This window comes from Mustela nivalis (assembly GCF_964662115.1).
Source record: "Mustela nivalis genome assembly, chromosome: 7".
Taxonomy (NCBI): Eukaryota; Metazoa; Chordata; class Mammalia; order Carnivora; family Mustelidae; genus Mustela; species Mustela nivalis.
In genome coordinates, this window is record NC_139026.1 from 141,139,290 (window position 1) to 141,162,123 (window position 22,834).

The 22,834-nt window shown below is 40.7% G+C and overlaps 1 protein-coding gene across 1 annotated transcript in view; it reads left to right on the plus strand.

Annotated features, from left to right (window-relative positions):
• Nucleotides 1–22,834, plus strand: part of ITIH5 (inter-alpha-trypsin inhibitor heavy chain 5) — a 71,867-nt gene that overhangs the window by 23,767 nt on the left and 25,266 nt on the right. The window contains exons 5-7 of the mRNA XM_082740945.1: nucleotides 1,688–1,938; nucleotides 16,309–16,478; nucleotides 17,106–17,222. Of these exons, the coding sequence (XP_082597071.1) occupies nucleotides 1,688–1,938; nucleotides 16,309–16,478; nucleotides 17,106–17,222 (538 nt within the window). The remainder of the gene's footprint in view (nucleotides 1–1,687; nucleotides 1,939–16,308; nucleotides 16,479–17,105; nucleotides 17,223–22,834) is intronic.

Consider the following 22,834-nt stretch of genomic DNA (forward strand, 5'->3'; position numbering starts at 1 on the left):
AATAAAATCTTAAAAAAAACCTTAATTTGTCACTATTAACATCTAGCAAGACACATAAGTCTTTTGAAATGGTGACTAAATGAATTACTATGACAGATCTATAAGCAACGACATCCATGTTATTGCCAACAGCAGTTAGAAGGCATCATTGATTGGGAGGCACATCCTGATTTCGGAGCTGTCAGTTATGGAAGAATGGTGTCTCCAGGTCCATAGATTACTGTCATTACTTTGCAGCCTTGTCATCAATGTTTACCCTGGGACTTCTTTTCATTTTCTTCTGGGTTGCTTTTACTATTCCTTATATTCCATATCTTCCTCTTTCTTTTTTCACTTTAACTTTGCTGGAGTATATTCTGAAGTAACTTCCCCAGAATGGATGTATGAGAGGCAAACTTTCTGAGACCTTGATTAATATTTTGACAGCACATCGAGTTTAAGACTGAGAATAATTTTTCATCTCAACTTTGAAGACATGGCCCCTAGTGTCATAATATCCAGTGTTGCTAGTGGTACATCTAATGTCTTCTAATACCACTCTTTTTCTGTGTGTCCTCTATCTGATGTTTTGAGAATTTACAATAATGGGTTCAAGTGTCAGTCTTTCTTCAGTCATTCTTCCCAGCTCTCAGTGAAGCTTTTCCATCTTAATAGTTGTGTCTCTTTTTAGCACTGGGAAAGAGGAGTGTAGGAAGTCTGTCATCTTAGTCACTCATTCATATATGGACTTGGAGGTCTCCTTCCTGTGTTTGGTGCCCTTCCCACTCACATCTTATGCTGAGCCCGAGATTTCCATCTCTCTGATGTTCTGTATCTTGATCCATAGTCTGAGCTGTAGAGTTCTTGCTCTATTCCCCATCTTCCAAAAATGTTTTGAAGTGCTGTATGCACTGATGGTTGCCCCTACCACTCATTGCCTGGGTTTAATCCTTTACTATCCCTTTCCTTTTCTGGTCAGTCTGCCATCTTGAATCAGAGAACCTTCATTCCAAGCCCTGAAAATGTTTGGAATGGCTTATATTTGTATATGCTTTGCAATCCTTTATTCTTCGTCCTTATCCCTAGCCATATCTACCAAACTTTACCACCTATAAAAACCTAAGGTTTTAGCTATTTTAAAATGACATCAGATGTCAGGCTCACTTGACCATTCTTGTAAAAAGAAGAATGCAATTCATATCTTGACCCCAAAACTCTCTCTCTCTCTTTTTTTTTAAAGATTTTATTTATTTATTTGACAGAGAGATCACAAGTAGGCAGAGAGGCAGGCAAAGAGAGAGAGGAGAAAGCAGGCTCTCCAAGGAGTGGAGAGCCCGATGTGGGGCTCGATCCCAGGACCCTGGGATCATGACCTGAGCCGAAGGCAGAGGCTTTAACCCACTGAGCCACCCAGACCCCCAGTCCCCAAAATCTCTTTTCCAGATGTTCACCTATTTCAATATTCCCTTTCCCCCTTGGCTCCCTCAAGCCTGACTACAGGAGAGGTAGGAAAGAACAGTTGAATTCTGTACTCTTCAGTATTCTTTGAAACTTTGTAACCTTCCTTTAGTGCAGGCCTTTGGTTCTCTTCCCAACACTAGTTTTTCTTCTAGGGATTCTCTTGAGAGAATGGCCAGGACCCTGAGGGGATTTGAGGGAACCTGGCTTTCTCTGACCGACCCTGTGTTCCCTTTTCTTTTCCTTATAGGGAGAAGGGGACTGATATGTTCAGAGCCTCTGTCGTGATTCCCAGCAAAGACAAAGCGGCCTTCCTCCTCAGTTACGAAGAGCTCTTGCAGCGGCGGCTGGGGAAGTACGAGCACGTCATCAGCGTGCGTCCCCAGCAACTGGTGGGGAGGCTGACGGTGGAAGTGAACATTCTGGAGAGGTCCGGCATCGAGTCACTAGAGGTGCTGCCCTTACAGCACAGCAGGCAAAAGGGCAGCGGGAGAGGGGAAGGTGAGTGCGATGGCCGGATCTCCTGTGCTGACTCAGAGCAGGGCGCTGGCTTTAGAGGAATCTATAAAACAGATGGCCGCCCTGCAACAAAGCCTCTGAGAATTTGCGAGAATCTGAAAGATAGCAACACAACAAAGGCAATGCCTTTATAAGCTGGTCCCATCTGGAGATTTAAAGGTGTTTAAATCATCTGACAGAGTAATCTCTTTTCTGAGCATCTAATCCAGGTGAGGCATCTAAAATATTGGGAATGTTATACGTGCAACCCAGTTTGGTAACATTTGCACTAGCAAAAACTTTCTGTCATCCTAAATATGCAGGGAAACAAACATGGTTAGTAAAATATGGTTCTGGAAACAACGCAACATGGGATGGGGGGAAAAGAGAACACTTGTACACACTCTGTAATGTTAAATATCTTAAGTTCGTTAAATGTGAAGTTGACAGATGTCTAGAAAGTTCTATAAAATAATACTTTTATACTAGGGAGTGAGGGATTACAGGGTTATTTTTCTAAGAATCTAATTTCTAATTTCTAAGAATTTAGTTCAGTTGTTAACTAGAAGAATTTTTAAAACACTAACGTACACATTTCAATGATGTATGAGACTCATTCTTAAATTAAACAGTGACAACTGTGTATTCTACATTTGTTTGAGTGCAGGAACGTTTTGGTTCGTTACCAGGACCACCATTTAGGTTCTTCTCAAATTCTGGTTTTTAAAATTGTACTCCATTTGTTGAAATGATAATGATAAATTCCATACAATGTAATCTTAATTACTATATTAATTTCAACTGATGGTTTATATGAAATGTTCATGGGTGTTGGGCCTTATCCTAAGTATAAGTAAACCAGTCAGGCTTCATGTCAAATCCAATAACGAGACCGATGCGTCAGAAAGTTGCATCAGGATAAGAATCTCTTGATTATGGGTATCTGTGACATTGAGGTCTGGGAACGGCTGAGCAGTAAGTGAATAGGCAGAATCTGAACTCAGCCCCCGTGGGCACAAGGAGAAAGAAAGCTGCTTGGCCAAGAATATTTCGGAATGAGATTGAGAGGAGAGTAGAACACGGCTTGAAGGGGGAGGGGGAGAATGTTGTTATTTCATATAATGTGAAAATAGTCAAGACCCAGGGCTGGTGTGCGGAAGAATGGACTGTGCAGATGATGTGCTTTACTCTTGCCTCTGCTAAGTTCCCTTCGTGACTGTCCGTGGGACAGCGAGTTTTGTCTCAGACACTGGAGAGTGTCCTGGTTCTGTGGGGGACTCAGGTCTTTTGTTATGTGTCCATTCCCAAGGCTGAGTAGGATACTCTTAATCTAGATTACATTGAAAAATTATAAATATTGTTGAGGTATCTGACTTTGAGAAATGGTGTGAAATATAATACACCATTCTTATGTCCTAGAGGCCACCATGTGTGTGGTTAATGGACTTTAGTTCAGCTGTTAACTAGAACCCTGACAAAAATTTTCTAGGTCTTGGAAGACTCTGTTTGCCCTGTAAAGCAGGGACAGCAACTCTTTCACAAGGTTATTGGGAAGTGTGTGTGCATGTAAAGTGCCCGGCCCAGAGTAAGGACTTAATAACGAAGTATGATGATGATGATTATTATTATTACCATTATCACCTTGTATTGACTTTTTCTGTGCAAATCTTATCTCCCCTATTAGAGCATAATGGTTGGGAAGGCAGTTCTGTGTCCGGTTACTTTGTTTCCTTACAGTATTTTGCACAATGCCTTTCAAACAGTAGATAGCTAATTTCATGCTTGCACATCAGGAAAGAAAAAGAAATACACCCAAACTAATAATGAAGGATGTTTTAAAATTCCATTTCTTCCTAATCATAATCTATAGGGAAATTCTCCTATGTTCAGCCATGTGCAAGAGGGCTGTTTTTAGGAGGAAGAAGATTCTCTGTGAGTTCCTGGGATCTCTGAGAGGGCAGGGTTGCTGTGGCCCACGTGCCTGGGACAGGGCCCGGGGCTCAGCCACGTGTGGAGGACTCAGCGGTGGGAGACTACTCAGGTGGTCCTGCTGTAGTAATGAAATGTGTGTGCTTTGCCTCATTTTCAGAACCACTGCAACTCTTCAGGGATGTGTATGAGTTGTGGTGTATGGGCATGTGTTATATTTGGAGGCCCTGTGAATTAGCGATTGTTAGCCGAAAAGTTGCTTACTGTTTATATCCTGGGCCTGTGAGAATCTCAGAGGAATTTTTCCAGACCATTGATCTCTTGGGAATCTGTTTATTTTTAAGAAAGTTGTTTTCCTAGCTTTTTGTACCAAAGCGGATATACTGCCTTCCAAAGCATGGAGATTTCACAAGTATGTATCCAAGCCAGGTGCAGTGGACTGGTTCCCTGTTGGCTGCTCCTTCTTGTCCTTCAGCACTCAGCTTTTAACAGTCCCTGCAAAATGGCAGCCCCAGGATGGAGAGGCACAGGTTGTTGTGATTTCTGTCTGGACAGTATTGCGTGCTACCAAAAGAAATCCAGGGTAGAGATCAAACTAGAATTGGGCTTGCACCAGAACATGAGCTGTAATTGTGTGAATGTGGACCCATGCCAGTACATTCCTCTCCTAGATCTGGCTACCACTGAGCGATCAGACTTCTGGAATTTCTCAAAGCAAATCTTTGACCACTGGACCCGTTGCATCCTTAGGGATGCACTTCTGGATTAGGATTACTGTGCGCTTGGTACTGGACTCAGTACTTGCTGTATTATATCTTATTCAGTCTTTATAATAGCCCTCTTGGGTTATACTTTTTATCCCCATTTTATTTGTGAACAAGCTAAGGTTTACAGAGTTTAAGTACAAGAACAAGGACTCATCTTTAATTATTGTTAGAAACAGAATCTGAGCATAAAGCTGTTTGACTCTAAATTCATTCCCTCACCCACTGAACTGAGTACATAGAAGATTATAAAATCCTAAGGGTGTGAGATCACATTCTACATCTCTCCCTAGTTGTGTAAGAATGAAAAGAAATGCTCAAAGCAATAGAACGTGCCTTTAACAATTTAGTTATCTGGCATATCAGGATCAGGGCCAGAGCCATCACGCTGTAAATTCATGAGCTCCTACTCAGTGTACAAGCTACTTCTGTGAGATGTAATTTGGAAGCCAAAGTTTTATACTTACTGGATTATTAAAACATTTAACCCAGGTACATGGTTCAAAATCTAAAAAACTATAAATTGGTGTCTAGTGAAACACAAGACTTCTTCTCTCTTATGCCTGCCCACTCTCAGTTCCTCTCCTTCCTAAAATATTTTGGTAATTTGTGAGCTCAGTGGGACAGTCTCTGAAACCAAGACTTTCCTGGAACATCATGGGATGTGTGGGCTTCTGAAGGTGTGTGCCAAGATAGCTACTCCATGCATGCGGCTGGTTCAAGGCTGGTTGTTTCACATTCTGTGTCAAAATCTTGAACTTCTTGTTGTACCAGGGCACCTAAATCACTGCGCTCTCCATGATTCCAATTTGTTTTTGGCAGAAAATTTTTATTTATGATAAGAAACCTGACAGCTGAGAGTAGAATCGAGTGAGATAAAGAAATAAGGTGCCTTGCCTGTTTTTTCCCCTTTTTCCTTTACATCAGTGACACTCAAACCTGGTTATACCCTTTAGTCACCTGGAGCGGTTTAAGAAAAGATACAGATACCTGAGTCCCACCTCAAACACATGAATGGGAATTTCTCAAGGTAAGGCCTAGGAAGCTATATTTTTGGGTGTGATACTCTTACAAATTTATACGAGAAACCAAAAAATATATGAGTGCTTTTGACATGTTCATGTAGTTGTAAAGCTAAAGAATAATGTTGCATATTTCTCTCCCACTAAATAGGTATGGTTCTATGGCTTTCATAGTTTCCCCTTTATATTCTTCAGTTTTGAAAATAGTTTTATTGAGGTTTAGTTTATACAGGATAAAATTTGTTCGTTTTAAGTGTATAATTCGTTGATTTTTAGTCAATTTGCAGAGTTGTGCAACCATCACCACAATCCAGTTTTAGAACGTTTCTATCACCCCAAAAGATCCTTGTATCTCTGCAGTTGCTCCCTGTACCCACCCCAGCCCCAGGCAGCGACTAATCCATGTGCTGTGTCTCTTCAGAGAGCTGTATTTTTTAAAGCACCCCAGGTGATTCTGATGCCCTACAAAGGTTAGGAACCCTTACTTTGAACTTTCTAGCAGACTTTAGGGGCATTCATAACTATGTCAATATCTGAACCTACAGAATGCTTTCGATCCTTGTTAAATGTGTATCATTCTTCTTTTCTACCTACATGTTTTTACTATTGGATACAGGCCAACATAGAATTACTCACACAGTTGGTGGAAAATAACCTCTTCCCGTATGCAGCTTCTTCTGTTCATCAACATAGATGGAATGTGAAATGGAAAAGTGCCAACAGGCCATCCCCGTGGGGTTGGCGCAGTCTTTCTAGTATAATCTTGAGCTCCTTAAATAAGGTATCCCATCTTCTCTTGGAAAAGATAAATACAATCATTCAGGGCATTTTTGGGGTCAGAAAAGCTTCTCTGTTTCCCTTGATTCCCACCATGGCTTTCTGGACCTCTTCTGCTCTTCCCCACTTTTCCCCAGACCACAGTGAGAGCAGAGGCTCCTACCTTTCGGAGCCTGGCTTACTGTCCACCTTTACGTGCCAGTTGCATATAGCTCCTTTGGCTCAGAGGGTCCTGATCATCAGGGCATGTTACGATCAGCCGGGGAGCTTTTGGAGATCTATTAGCTATGCCAGTTAAATTAGAGTCCCCAGGGATGGAAACCAGAGGATTGTCTTCTTGTTTTCAAGTGTTACTTGACTCCATTCCTACCTCTTCATTCCCTAAAACTCTAGTCCTGGGCTGCTCACTCTGTTTCCAAGTTTCCCAGCTGGAGTTCCTAAATGATCTCAACTCCTCATCTTTGTCAAAACCAATGGACTCATGTGAAATCACCCTAATCTGACATTAAAAGGAAATTTTACTTTCAGGGGCTAGGAGACCATCATAACTGTCTTCATTTTCTCCCAGTATCTGGTTCATCTTTGAGGGGGTCCCATACTAAAGAACACTGAAGACAGCTAAAGAGAATCAGTTTGTGCTCTTAAAATACATTCTAAAAAGACAACCTACAGAATGGGGAAAATATTTGCAAATCCTATGTCATAGCATCTGGTGTCCAGAATATATAAAGAATTCTTACAACTCAACCAAGAAAAGATAAACAGTCCAATTAAGACATGGGCAAAGGACTTGAAAAAATAAAAGCATGCAACTAGGTTTTCAACACTTCTCTGGTATAAGTTGGTTAATTTTGCCAGATCTTGGGTATAGCTTTTATTTTGTTGTGAAGGGGGGATTAAGAGGCAGAATTTGTTTCCAGAAGACTGGGTACAAATACATAGATCTCCTTTTCCTGAGTTACCAGATAAAATATAGGATGCTCAGTTAAGCTTGAATTTCAGATAGACAGTTATATCCTGGGCAATCTCTGGGACGTATTAACACTAAAAATAATCTTTTGTTGTTTATCTGAAATTCAGATTTAACTGGGCATCCTGTGTTTTTATTTGCTGAATCTGGCAGCTTCTATTGAGGGACTGCATTGTGACTGATGGTTCACCCCTGGTCCCAGCTCCCTGCTGCTCTGTATTCTTCCCCTAGATCCAGTCTCCACTCTGTAGCTGGAAGGGAATGGCCCTGTTTGGCCTCTGTGCATTTGCCAGGAAATAATAATCTGGTTGTTATGTGAGGGTTTCCAGCATTGTTCAGTGCAGAAATTATTCAGGTATGAATCATTTGGCTCCATAGTTGGTTTTGTTTTGTTTTGTTTTTAATGCTGATATGAGAACCATGTTGTTCCTTCTGACATGGGTTGTAGTTCAGTCAGGACCAGCTGTGAGCAGGATGGCTCCGAGAGACCCAGAGGGTGGCCTTCTCTCTTGAACTTGACATTGGTGAGCAACCCACTCTTCTTGGGGAGACTGCACTTTGTCTCTTCCCTTTTCCTGTTGCCTGTTTGGTGTATGAGGTGGATTTTTGTCGGGCATGTGGCACTGTCCACCATAGCTGTGGCTGAAGCCAGAGATGTGCCCATGGCATGTGACATTGGTTACTGAGAGCACCTGCCATGGCCACCAAAACACTCTCAAGATGGATTCTCTTGAAAGGCTCCCCCCTTCATATGCCCAACTTTGGGCCAATGTGTTGAGTCATCTCCATGCTAACCGTTCAACAAACTTGTCTTGAGTTCTCTCCACATTCCTCGCAGCTGTGCTAGATGCCTGGAACCTAATAGTGTCTAAGACATTGTCACTCCCTTGGAGAACTTCTAGTCAGCAATTCTTAAGAATTAAAGAAGTCTAATTGTGGTAAAAAGCACATAACGTTAACTTAACCGTCTTAATTAACCAGCTCTAAGTACAGCTGAATAGTGCTGAGTTTATTTTCATTGTTGGGCAACCAATCTCCAGAACTTTTTCAACTTTCTAAACTGAAATTCTGTATTCATTCAACAACAGCTCCCTGTTACCATTCACCCCCACCCCACCCCTCAGCCCCTCATAACTACCAATTCCCTTCCTGTCTCGGTGAGTTTGACTACTCTAGGTACCTCATGTAAGTGGAATCACACAGTATTTGTCTTTTTGTGACTGGCTTATTTCACTTAGGGTAATGCCCCCCAGGGTCAGCCATATTGTGGCTGAACTTCCTTCCTTTCCATGGCTGAAAAATAGTCTGTTGTATGCATAGACCACGTTCCTTGAAGGACACTTGAGTTTCTTCCACTCTTTGCTACTGTGAATAGGGCTGCTTATAATAAACTTGGTGTACATGATCTTTGAGATCCTGATTTCAATTTTATTGGGCATATACCCCAAAGTGGAATTACTGTATCATCTGTTAGTTCTGTTTTTAATTTGTGGAGGAACCTCCATACAGTCTTCCGTACTGCTGTGCCATTTTACAATCCCACTCACAGGGCCCAAGAGCTCCAGTTTTCCCACATCCTCTCCAACACTAGTTATTTTCTCTCTTATTGATAGTAGTCATCCTGGTGGGTATGTAGAGTTGGCAGTTTTGAATGATAAAGGAAAATCCTCTGTCTGGTTGAATCTGTGAAATGCTGTGAAGATTTTCCCAGTGACTGAGCCATGTTCCAACTTTGTGTAGGTGGCCAGTGTGGAGGCATGTAACAGAAATCTCTTGATCTTAGACTCCTCTGCTGCTCTGGCACCATTTTTGGTAGGTTTCCCTTTGGTTCAGTCTCAGATACTTAAAGAGGTAGTATTTAAAGTTTTCTGTGGACTCAAAATGATACCAGGAAGGGATATAGCACATGCTTTTAGGGCGTAACTGTGTGTAGAATGTGTGAGAGTTGACTTGGTTTGTGTGTAGTTTCTCTGGAACGTCAGTCACACAGGGAAAGCTGAGGCTTAGGAAGGTAGTATTTTGGTAAGAAAGAGCAGTGAGTAACTAGTGAAGAAGGCAAACTTTCTAAGAAATTTGGACAAGTACTACTTTATAAAGTGACAGAGTTGAATCGGAACCCTTTCAGCGGTCAATCTGCATTAGTATTCTCTGCTAAGTTGTTGCCATCCTATCTATATGATGCTCTTTTCCAAAAAGATTTCAAACACCTATTATCTAGGGGATAAAACACTTTCCCCATAAGAAAAGGATACCCGGGGGCTTATGAAGGTATTTAACTGAATTCCTTCTCATCTTTATTGCCCAACTTTACCACGTTTTCCCCTGAGACCTCGCCAGTATACATTTTTTATTGACATGTGATTCATGCACAGCATTATCTTAGTTTCAGTTGTACAGAGTGATGATTCTATATTTAAATATGCTATAGAATGATCACTGTACTATATCTAGTTAACATTCATCACCACACAGTTATGGAGATTTTTTTTTTGTTGTGATGTGAAATTTTAAGATTTCTTCTCTCTCTCTCTTTAAAGATTTTATTTATTTATTTGAGAGAGAGAGAGAGAGAGAGCGCACAAGCAGGGGGAGCAGCAGAATTTTGTCTGTATTGCTACCCTCAAAGGGTAGTTGCCCCGTTATTCACAATACTTTTGACTGTCCCATATTGAAGAAATCTCCCCACTGGGGTCCAGGCGAGCAGGTTACATAAACAAATGTGGACAGTTTAGACCATTTTCCAAGGGAAATGAGAAGGCAGAGTTTGTTTGGAAACCCTTTTGTAAAAGCACCAGGTGTTGGCCTCCTTCCTCTGACGGCCAGCAAAGCCAGGGTCCACAGGAAGGAGACAGGAAGGAGTCGGTTGACCCCAAAGGGCATAGCTTCCAGATGATGCCCTTGACTGTGGTTCTTTGCTTCTAAATCTTTTCACCTTTAGACACGTTACATAGCAATTGACTTCCTTTTATCCCCATGTGGTTGTCTAGGAGAAGAATGTTTATTTGCAAATAACACCCATGCTCCGGGACAAAACTAAGGACCTACGTGTTCTCTAAAATACATGAAGAGCTTTGTCATTACGAGACAGAATCAGGGGGAAGAATATTTAATAGCATTTATGTGCATGCTTCATAACCTTATGTAGACTCCTTGGAGAGTCTAAGGAAAGCCATGGGCCCTCTGTCCAGGAAAAATACACACATGTATACTTTTATGTGAAATTTTGTATAAAATTTCAGGGGCCTCTTGGGAAGCTACCAACTCCATGATACTTTTTTATTTATTTATTTATTTATTTGACAGAGAGAAATCACAAGTAGATGGAGAGGCAGGCAGAGAGAGAGAGAGAGAGAGAGAGGGAAGCAGGCTCCCTGCTGAGCAGAGAGCCCGATGCGGGACTCGATCCCAGGACCCTGAGATCATGACCTGAGCCGAAGGCAGTGGCTTAACCCAGGCGCCCCTCCATGATACTTTTTAAAGATTGTTCTTGCTATTTATAGCAAGCTATTTATATATTCTTGAACTCCCTGTTATGAATGTTTATTATGATTTATCTTTTTTCCTCCAAATAATGATTATTTTGTTTTCACTAAGCTTTCAGTTGTATGGAGAAAACTGTTTGGACAAAAATGTAAACTGTATGTTATCAGAGAGTATTTTTTTCCCTCATGAGTTGCGCTTCACCCAAGACAAAGAGAATAAGAAGCTCCTTCAGAAGGAACAGAGGGGGTGGTTATAGGTCTTGAGCACTTTCCACGTGCCCCTACCATGTTCAATGCCTTATGTATGTGATCTCACTTCGCTTGGACAGTGATTCTCTGACGTGGATTTACTCCACTTGAATGGATGTGGAACAGAGGCTCAGAGATACTAAGTTAGTCATTTTGAGTCTGCCAAATCTTAGAGCCCACTTTCTTTGGTATTAAGCACCTTCTAAAATAGCTTGTATCTTCTTGTTCAAGAATACCGGATTCTAGACAGGGAGAGTGTATCCGGAGGATGCTGGTGACCTGAGGAGCAGGGAAGAGCGGGTGGAGAAGGAGCGGTTAGCAAACCTTCCCAAGGACGCACTTGAGGCCCTGGTGGACCGCAGAAGGTCATTTTGAACAAGAGCATGGATGTTTGCATCAAAATGGGGAGATAACATGAGATTCGCGCCTCCAATTCAGAGCAATCACGGCACTGCACTTTTTTCCCTAACCAAGCGGGCAGGGACGAGAGAAAGCCAAGAGCAGGAAGAGACATGTGTGCTCTCATTAGAAAAGTAGGTCAGAGTCTCACTCTTTGGTCTGCTCCCAGCCTCTTCGCTTGCCCTCTTCATTGTGTTCAGAACCCATGCCGGGACAGTGGAGGGCCTGCGAATCAAGTCCATTGTGCCCATGAGCTGTTTTGTGGCTGTCAGCTGTATGAGCCACGACTCACATAAGGAAAAACTAAACAGTATTATTCTGGTTTGGGATGTTGGTCAGCAACTCTGGGGCAGCCTAGATTAACCTCGTAGACGAAAAGGTTTTTTTCCCTTCTCTAGCAAAAAGAGGATTTTATTTTCTAGAGTTATTGCTCTGGAATTTTTCCCAGCAAACTTTTTTTTTTTTTTTAATAGTCAGTGGAAAATTCATTGGGTCACATTGACAGTCTGATACTTAATGGGTGGAAGTGAGCCCAGGAGTTAGGCTTCTTGCTGTTTAACCAAAGTGGGAATCAACCCACTCTTTGGGCTTAGAAAATAAGTCCATTTAGAGAAGTCTCATGAATTTTCATCATGAACTAGCAAACATCAGAGGTCAACAGGAAACCAAAATAATAATACACTATCTTTCTCATGGCTTATATCAAAGAGCCCAGTCAAATGAATTATGAAGAGAGAAATTATACTTTTTAATCCTCGGTGCTTTCACTCAACCATGAATGGTATTAATTCAGGGGCGTCGTAAAGAGCATTTCAATGAGAGAGATCTGGAACAAGGAAGAGTAGGTACATGCTGACAGTATGAAGAGGGTCAATCTAAGGTAGACTTTGAAAGTTGGAGATAACCTAGTGCTATGCAAGACTTATTAAAATATAGCTTTCTGGGTCCCCCCTTCCAGAGTTTGTGAGTGGGCCCAAGAATTTGTGTTTCTATCAAGTTTGCAGATGCTGCTGTTGCATGTGACCACAGGACATCTGGGATGCAGGTCCTAGACCATGGCACAAGGGTGCTCTGCTCCACCCCCACAGGTGATCGAAGCATCCAGGGTTTGCGTGAACACTACCAGTGAAATCGGTTGTGACTGCCACCTGTGCCCATAGGACATCTTTCCTAGAGCTTACTGAGGCTGAACAAAGAGTGCTTCCCAGTAACCTTACCCCGGTCCTAATTCTGCCAGCCAGAATTACTCTGAAGACACCTAATCCCCATATAAATGCCCACACTAAGAGACTAATCCTAAGGAAAAGAATAGATAGGCTCTCTCTGGCAAATAATGTCCATTACATGCTAGGGGATGCCTGCTCACTCTGTTCTCCATCCAGATCCCAGCAAGTTTAGAATTTTTAAAAAATTGGGGTACATGTGAATAAAGTGTATAAATCTCATTTTTACAGCTTGATGAATTTTCACCTGTGTGTACACCCAGACAACTAATTCCAGGCCAAGATAAAGAGTATTTTCACAAACCCAAAGGACTCCCATACTGTTTCCCAGTAGGTACTCACCCCGCTAGCGGTGGCTACCATTCTTCACCATTATTCTGCGTCCCGTGGACCAGTCGTGCTTGCTCGTGAGCTGTATGTAAATGGAAGCATAGAGAGTATTCTCTTCTGTATCTATGTGCCCGCTCAAAAGGACTGCGAGACGCCGTATAAATAGGAGGAATTCTTTCCTCTTCACTGTACGTAGTATCCCAATTTCAATCTGTTGTATTGTCTTATATTTGATTCCCTGGCCCTTTTACTATTTTGTATATTTTCAAGGTTTATAGGAACATCCACTGGCATGAATCAGAATGGCCTAAGTACAGTCATTCCCCCTTACCTATATGGTCTCATGTCCCTCAGTCACCATTATCCCCGGTCACCCACAGTTCTGGAAGCAGATGTTGCCTGCTCTGAAGGCAGTTGTAGCTTCACATTAGTGCCTGCCTCCCTTAACTCGCTTCATCCGGCACTGAGCCATTTATCCTGTCACGTCCTCCCAAGAAGGGTGAGGACGCACAGGAAGATGGTTCGAGAGAGAGAGAGACCACATTCATGTGACTCCTACTGCAGTATGTTCTGATCATTGTATTTTATTATTAGGATTGTTAATCACTTCCTGTGTCTAACTTATATTTAAGCTTTGAATACACGTGTATGTATTAAAAAAGGCACAGTGTATCTAGGGATAAAGGTGGGGATAAAGGTGTGGGACTAAGGAAGGACTTTGGTCCATGACATCACTTAGTCTTTTCAATAGCATGAGTTTGGTAGACCATTAGCCCATTTTGCAGATGAGATAACCAAAGCCTGATAACTTGCCCAAAGTCTCACAGGTAACGAGTGGTTGAGACAGTATTGAACTTAAGTCCTTCTGTTCATTCATGATTCCAAGTTCTCAGCCATGTTTACCAGTAATCACCAAGGAGAGGTTGACCCTGAAGAGCACACATGGTCCTTCTATTTCAAAGACTTTTCCATTTTCAGCCTTTCACCGTTCCTCTCTGTAGTGGTTCTTCGGCGCAGTCGACCATGCTGGTGAGCTGGAGGGCGGCATTCGTCACTGTGCCATTGAGATTTTCCAGCTCCTTCTTCAGATGGGCAGATCTGTTGGAAGCATGTTATCTTTCATACAACTGTCTTCAGCAAAAATAAGATTTCCTAATTGCTGGCTTTCTCTTCACTCCTGAAACCTCTGTCCTCCATGGGTGAAAATAATAGAATCAGCTCTGCCCTGTGGTTCCTGTTAAGGTTACACCTAAATTGTCTTTGAAAAATAATTGTCTGTTCTGTTGAAGGAAATGTTTAAACTTCCTTTGATTTTAATGTCTAATAAACCCTTAGCGAGATAAAGCTTATTCTTACGTACAAATTACCACAGGCAAATTATGCCTTGTTTCCTATTTTATTTTGCTAATTAGGTATGGAAGATTGTTGGTCAGCTCACTCTTTGTATGGTGTCAACTTGAAGAGATTTAAAAAAATGATCAGATGCTTTGCAGCAGTTTTAAGCCTGGCTTTGATTCAGTATCTGGATAAAGTTTCCACATATACTGATATTTATGTATCCTCCATTCTATTTTTATATTCCTCTTGGTGCATGCAGAGCTAAATTTGAATTTGAATTTCTGTTGTTGAGTATGTAGACATGGTGGTATTTAGATTTGTAAAGGTGGGTAGTCTGTGAGGTATGTAGTAGTAGTCTCTATTCTAACAGGAAATGAAGGTCAGGAGTAAAACATGGGCTATGCTGCACTGAATCTTTCATCCCACTAGTTTTTCTTAAGTCATGTAAAATCCATTTATGGATTTATCTTTCTGTAATTCTAATTTGCATTTGAGGATTTATGCTGGGAGAAACTTTGGGAGCAGTTTAATTGTTTGTTTGTTTGTTTGTTTGTTTGTTTGTTTAAAGAGCCATAACCTTTCTGGACAAACAGGATGCTGGGGCAACCAAATGCTTGGTGGTGGGAGGTGTTTCTTCTGGAAGATTCCCACAGGAAAGGGGTGACAAGAATTAGACACCGTACTTTCCCAACTCTAATGAATTAGTAGATCCACACAAACATCATCGGTGTCTGGTGAAACAATGAAGTGAAAGATGGATGAGGAGCTTTATAATGGGTGATCGGATTGGCAACATGGGAGCCCGCCATCTTTTTTTTAGTATAGCTGAAACAGACAAGTAGACACTGTGTGCTTCTGACGTGGAAAAGTGGTAAGCAGTCAGCATCGTTCATCACCTGTGAAGTGTTCTTGTCAGTGGTATGGACCTGTGTCTAAGCAAGCGTCTAACTTTCCTACCAGAACACAGGGAAGTAGAGAAGATGGAGATGTGTTTCCCAACATCGACTGCACATTAGACTCACATGGGGGATTTTTAAAGCTTTGATGCCCAGGTTCTCCCCCAGACCAATTAAATGAGCTCTTGCCTGGATATCGCTATTTTTTTTCTAGTTCCCCCAGATGTTACAGTTTGAGCCAAGGATGGAAACCAGGGGAATTGAGGAGCAAGTTAAAAGATAAGACAAAACAGTAAAAAAAAATGCAGCATGTAAGAAATTCCATAGGACAAATAACCAGTTTTACAACATGTTTATGTAACATTAGAAGAAACACCTGTAGATTAAAAGAGATTTAAGAAACATAAACCTGCTGTGCTGTGTGGTCTTTTTTGATCTGGATTTGAAGGAATCAGTCATATTGAGACACATTCTAAAGAACTGGGGGAATTTCAATGCAGACTCAGTATATTCGGGGATAAGATGGCACCAAGCCTTGGTTTTGTAACTTGTGATGATGGTTTTGTGCTTATGTGGAAAAAAGTTCTTACAGTTGGAGATACCTACCGAAGTATCTACGGATGAAATACGAGGTCAGGGATTTGTTCTTAAACACTCTAGCAAGATACCATGAGGGGATTAAAAAAAAACAGATACAGAAGATTGTAAGAGGTTGATAATCGTTAAGTTGAGTGAAATGCACATGGGGGTTCATTTTACTATTCTCTCTACTTCTGTGTGTTTAAAAAGGTTACATGAACGGTGAAAAAGAAGGTATAAAGGTGAAATCTGTAACGTCTCATGTGCTGGGATGTACTATCAGTGTGAAGTCTGTGAAGTTCATACGGCGTGTAAACCTGCAGTAAAGTCAAGTCTAGCCCCATGTCCATGCAAAACATTCCTGCTTCTTTTCCAGAAAATATCGATATGAATTCTGTTTATATCTTGCTTGCAGATGATTCTGGGCCACCTCCTTCTACTGTTATCAACCGAAATGACACCTTTGCCAAAGTGACTTTTAAGCCTAGTGTGGTCCAGCAAGCCCGGATTGCTCAGAATGGCGTTTTGGGAGATTTCATCATTAGATACGACGTCAACAGGGAGCAGAGCATTGGGGACATCCAGGTAATGGGCTTGTTTTGCCACTTTGTGTCAGTTGCTTGATACTTTTAGTTAGACTCAGAATGAGGGATTCCAGTTCTTATCTGAGGGAGGGAGAACATTCTGGTTCCTAGAAATTTATTTTAACTTAAAATATGTCTCCAAGGGGACTAGGGTGTTCCCTTCCTATTTCCTGCTTCAGTAATCTGGAGAGCAAATGAAATCTGTAATGTAATTTTCCCTGCGGTGTTTTAGATGGAAGTTAGAGTTTTAGTTCATCTTCAATTTTAATTAAGAAAGCCTGGTCCATGGCTCATTTCCCTTTAGGTTTTATTGCTCCAGAGACAGGGTGGGAATATTAAAATGCATTAGCATGCACCCAGAATGTAGACGGCTTTGACATCTCAACTTGTTAAAACCACATATTGAAGGAAGCAGGAATTCCAAGTGACAAGGGCCATAGCGGGTGGATAATTAAAATCGAATTAGTCAGCATAGGCGATAGATTTTAAAGGGATGACTTTATCTTTATGAAATCTGTTTCATGTGCTTCGTGCTCTGAATTGTGGAAGTTGTACAGACTGTCCATCTTCGGTAGTTTTTCTGCCTATTCCAGGCACTACCATTTTTACTTTCTCTTCCCTCCACCAGGTTCTAAATGGCTACTTTGTGCACTACTTTGCCCCCAGAGACCTACCCCCTTTGCCCAAGAATGTGGTATTTGTGCTCGACAGCAGTGCCTCTATGGTAGGAACCAAACTCCGGCAGGTGAGTGAAGGCCAACTATCAATTTTGTGCTTTCTCACTTTTGTCTGGAACCATGATGCACCGTGGGAATAAAATTCAGCTGATGCCAAATGTCCGCTTTACCACCCAGCTGTTCTGCTTACACAGAACCTTCCAGAGCGGATAATCCAGTTCAGCCATTGACATAAGCTATCATTTCAGGATGGTGGTTTTACGAGAGCAGAGGGGAATGCTATAGGAGCGCTTGGAAATAAAGGGAGCTGGCAGAGTAGATAATGTGAGGCAGGAATACACTGAGAGGGACAGTCAGCAGCACTACTGTTGATGGAATAATTCTGTTCTGTAATGATGACCTTTCAGATCAATGGAACAGAGTCATGGACAGCCCTGTTGGTCTACCCTTAGGACAGAGAACTTCTATCTCAATAATTCAGGATATTCTTGCTGCATTTAGGATAAATGTTAAAATTCTAGGGATAGGAGGAGCATTAGGGGATATATAGTCTATGCTGAAATATTGAAATATAGTCTATACTGAAAATACAAGTATTAAAAATTTTAAAAAGATTTTATTTATATATTCAAGAGAGTGAGAGAGCAAGTGAGAAAGAGAGAGAGAGAGAGAGGTTAAGAGGTAAGAGAGAGAGGGAAAAACAGAATCACCGCTGAACAGAGTCCAATGTGGGACACAATCCCAGGACCCCAAGATCATGACCTGAGCTGAAGGCAGACACTTAACTGACTGAGCCTCCCAGGTGCCCCTATTAAAACTTTTTTAGCAAGCCACTGGAAAGAGCTATTCCTTATCTTACTCTGGTATCATAAATATCACAACTTTGCTTTTTTAATATAGTTTCATCTCACATAACACAAAACAGAAAAAGCTATTGACTGTCAGACCAAATTATAACTCTGTATTCATCAAACACTTAGTTCTCTTGCTTTTCTTTCTTAATTATCTATTTTTATCAATTACTAATAAGTATGTACTTTAATAATACCCCATACCTCAAAAGAACCCTCTACCCTATGTCTTTCCGCCCCTACATCACATTCCACATGTAGTTAAACCTGATCTTAGCTATAAACTATTGTAAATATTTTCTCAGCTACTACTTTGTAAGTAGCTTTGGCCATTTGCATTGAAAAGATCATGTAGAATCTGTTGATTTTTTTCTTCATGGCATCTTATTTGCCTCTGCCCCAAAATAGTAAAAAATATATTCTGTGCAAAAATAGGATTTAACTATTTTCTTTCAGAAGATTGCCAGATATGTTTTCTGACTTGTATTGGGGCAAGATATCCTCGCCCTGTCAGCCAAATCCATGTAGCTCTTCCACAGCACGTCCTTGTACAGAATCCTTCCTGCTGACTTCTCCACTTTGGTTCCTTTCCTTTCTTCTTGCATCTCGGACCTTCCATCTGGGATTACTTTTCTTTTGCCTAAAGAATACCCTTCGGTATCTTCTTAGATGTGGATCCGCTAGTAAAGAATTCTTTTAGTTTCTGTTTGTCTAAAGATGCTTTATTTCTTTCTCATTCTTTTTTTTTTTTTAAAGAATTTATTTATTTATTTGACAGAGAGAGATCACAAGTAGGCAGAGAGGCAGGCAGAGAGAGAGGAGGAAGCAGGCTCCCTGCTGAGCAGAGAGCCTGATGCGGGACTCGATCCCAGGACCCTGGGATCATGACCTGAGCCAAAGGCAGTGGCTTAACCCACTGAGCCACCCAGGTGCCCCTATTTCTTTCTCATTCTTGCAGGATATTTTTACTGGGAATAGAATTTTGCATTGATAGTATTTTTTCTTTCCTTTGAAGATAGATCCCTTTGTCTCCGGGCTTCCATTGTTGCCGTTGATAAGTCAGTAATTATATTAACTGTTGTTCCTCTAAAGGTAATCTTTTATTGTTGGCTGCTTTTAAGATTTTCTTCTTAAGTTTTCTGTAGTTTTAATATGATGGTCTCAGATGTGGATGTCTTATTTTTTTTTTTTCTGCCTGAGGTTCCTAGGACTTCATGAATTTATGGATTCATGGGAAAATCCTCAGCCATTATTTCTGAAATCACTTTGGCTCACTTTTCCTTATGAGATTCCAGTGTTGGAAAACTTCCTCTGTATCCTGTTTCCCTTGCTCTCTTCTATTAATTCCAAATTTTGCCTTTCCGTACTTCATTCCAAACCTATCTTACAGTTCACAAATTATCTTTTCAGATACGTTCAGTCTGCTCTCAAACTCATCCACTGAGTTCTTTCAGTTATTGCATTTTTAAGTTCTAAAATTTCCATTTTGTTCTTTTCAAATCTGCTGTCACTTTTTAGAAGCTTCAGTTACGACATAGTTTGCAATACACTTTTTATTTTCTCAAGCATCATAAACATAGTTATTTTAAAGTGGGTATTAAGGAGGGCATGTATTGCACAGAGCACTGGGTGTGGTGCATAAATCATGAATCTTGGAACACTGAAAAAATAAAATTAATTTAAAAAATAAAAGGGTTATTTTAAAATTTAAATAAATAAAATATGTATCTGATCTTTCCAAACTTGAGCCTTTGGATCTGTTTTTATTGTTTTTTCTTCTCTCCTTGTGTGACTGGTCATTTTTGATTGCATGATGAACATTATATTCAAGCATTTGTTTGTAGAAATAATTGAAGGCCTATGGTGATGAACTTTTCTGCTAAAGAAAGTTTGGGGTGTTTCTGTCAGGTACCAGGGAGATTACAATCTGGGGTCATTTTTTTAAAGGTTTATTTACTGGGGTGCCTGGGTGGCTCAGTGGATTAAAGCCTCTGCCTTTGGCTCAGGTCATGATCTCAGGGTCCCGGGATCAAGCCCCATATCAGGCTCTCTATTCCTCAGGGAGCCTGCTTTCTCCTCTCTCTCTCTGCCTGCCTCTGCCTACTTGTGATCTCTGTCTGTCGAATAAATAAATAAAATCCTTAACAAATAAATAAAACATTTATTTACTTATTTTAAAAGAGAGAGCGTGTGCAATTGGGGAGGGGGCAGAGGGAAAGAGAATCCTGATGCAGACTAATCGCTAAGTGTAGAGCCTGATGCAAGGCTTGATCCAATGACGCTAGATTACTGCCTGAGCTGAAATCAAGAATCAGCCATTTAACCAACTGAGCCACCCAGGTGCCTAATCAGGGATCATTTTAGTCCATTTTCTGGGCTTGAGATTTTTCTGGGCAGCCCAGCTGGCTCAAAGCTGGATTTCAGTCTTTTCAAGACTGGTTTATTTCTGTAGAGCACAAGATGTAGAGGTTCACAGAGCACCCTCCCTGGTGGGCTCCGGACTTTGACTTTTGACCCCCTCAGCTACTCAAGTGATGCCCAGCTTCTCAGATGCTACCTTGGCCTTGATAAACATCTTTGATAAAAGTGATCCCAAAGTCAAGCCTGCCTCTTTAAATTTTCATCTTTTCCCAGATATTTTTTCGCACTATTTTGTTACTCTCAAGATTTAAGGAAAATACATATTTTGTATATTGCTTTTAAAGTTATTCACAGTAGGAAGGTTGGGTACAAATTACCTGGAGGTTTTCATTATGGACAATGTTTCCCAAAGTGATTAATCACACATATGTGAAACATTCTTTTGTGGTGGTTGATTTTCTGTTCATGTTTGAGAGGCATCACAGCCTTGTCCTGTTTGCTGAATATTCTGAAAATTCTTTGCTTTAGGCACTGCAAGTAGTTTTTGTGACTCTGTTTGCTGGATAACATGCTGACAGGAGAATCATGGCTTCTTTGGAGACATGTTGGCCACAGACGTAGTGTTAATTAGGTCTTGCATCTGAGCCAGCATGGTCATTCCCATTTGGATTTTGAATCAATTAGCAGTTACTGAGTAGGTGCTACAGGCTAGGTTCTCTGGGTGTGTCATGAAATGTCTACGCACCTATAAATCCTCATATTTTCTTTTTTTTTCTTTTTCTTTTTCCTTTTTTTTTTTTTAAAGAATTTATTTATTCATTTGACAGAGATCACAAGTTGGCAGAAAGGCAGGCAGAAAGAGCAGAGAGCCCGATGTGGGACTCGATCCCAGGACCCTGAGACCATGACCTGAGCCTAAAGCAGAGGCACTTTAATAGTATTTTTTAACTTGCATTTTTTAGTTACTAGTACATTTGACTCTTTCATAATCTTATTGACTCTTATTTCCTTTTTGTAAATTATTTCATATTATTTGCCCATTTCTTACATAAGATTACTATTAACTGATCTGGAATAGCTCTTTATCTATTAAAGATAAACCCTTGGCTGCATAAATTTTCCAGCCTTCTGTTCACTTTACTCTGTTTTTACTTAAAAGTTTTAATGTTTTTATATAGCTACAGTTACTGTTTTTTTTTTCCCTTTAAAATTCCTTTTCATGGCTTTTAGGCTTAAAAAGTCTTTCCCTACTTCAAAATTAATTAAATAGACACATTTTCATACTTATTTTGGGGTGTGGTTCATTGATTACATTTCACTGCTTAATCCATATGGAATTCATACTCTGGTAACAGTTTTACATATTAATAAATTGGTATAGCCTTCTAGAAAACGTGGTTTTAATATCTGTAAAAGGCACAAATTAGTTAGCAGTCCTTGCCCCAGTAATCCTGCTTCTAAGAATCTAACATAAGAAAATGATTGACATGTGGTCCAAGATTTCTACATGAAGACAGTTATCCCAATGCTGTTTCTAATTAGTGAAAAAGAAGATAACTTCAACTCTCTCACTGGTGGCAGAGTGAGTCACTGTTTTTCAGTTGCACTATCCAATACAGTAAGCACTAGTCACACAGGGCTACTTAAATGTAAATGTATTAAAATTAAATAGGATTTTTAAAATAGGATTTTTTAATTTAATGCAGTTCCTCAACGGCATTAATCTCATTTGGAGTGCTAATAGCCACCTGTGGCTAGTGGTTGCCACACGGGATACCATAGGTAGAGAACATCCCTATTCTCATAGGAATTTTTATGGAACAGTACTGGCTTATGGCCATTAAGCTCAGCTTTTTAAAGAATATTTAATAATATTACATATATTCATAATATAAGGGTAAGTAAAAATATCAAAATACAAGACATTTGATGGTAACACAAATTTATATTGGTTGCAGGAATTTAATTATCAATATTTTCATCAAGTTATGTTTCCTCTCCCCACTGTAAATCTAAACCCTGGCCTCATGAAGGTCATTGCCTTAAAGAAACGGAAAAAGAGGGCACCTGGGTGGCTCAGTGGGTTAAGCCTCTGCCTTCAGCTCAGGTCATGATCCCAGGGTCCTGGGATGGAGCCCCATATCAGGCTCTCTATTCCTCAGGGAGCCTGTTTTCTCCTGTCTCTCTCTGCCTGCCTCTGCCTACTTGTGATCTCTGTCTGTCGAATAAATAAATAAAATCTTTAAAAAAATAAATAAGAGATTTATTTACTTATTTTAAAAGAGAGAGCGTGTGCAATTGGGGAGGGGGCAGAGGGAAAGAGAATCCTGATGCAGGATCTCTGCTCAGCAGGGAGCCTGCTTCCCCCTCTCTCTGCCTGCCTCTCTGCCTTCTTGTGATCTCTCTCTGTCAAATAAATAAATAAAATCTTTTTTAAAATGCTATTTATATCTTCTTATTGTCAGACC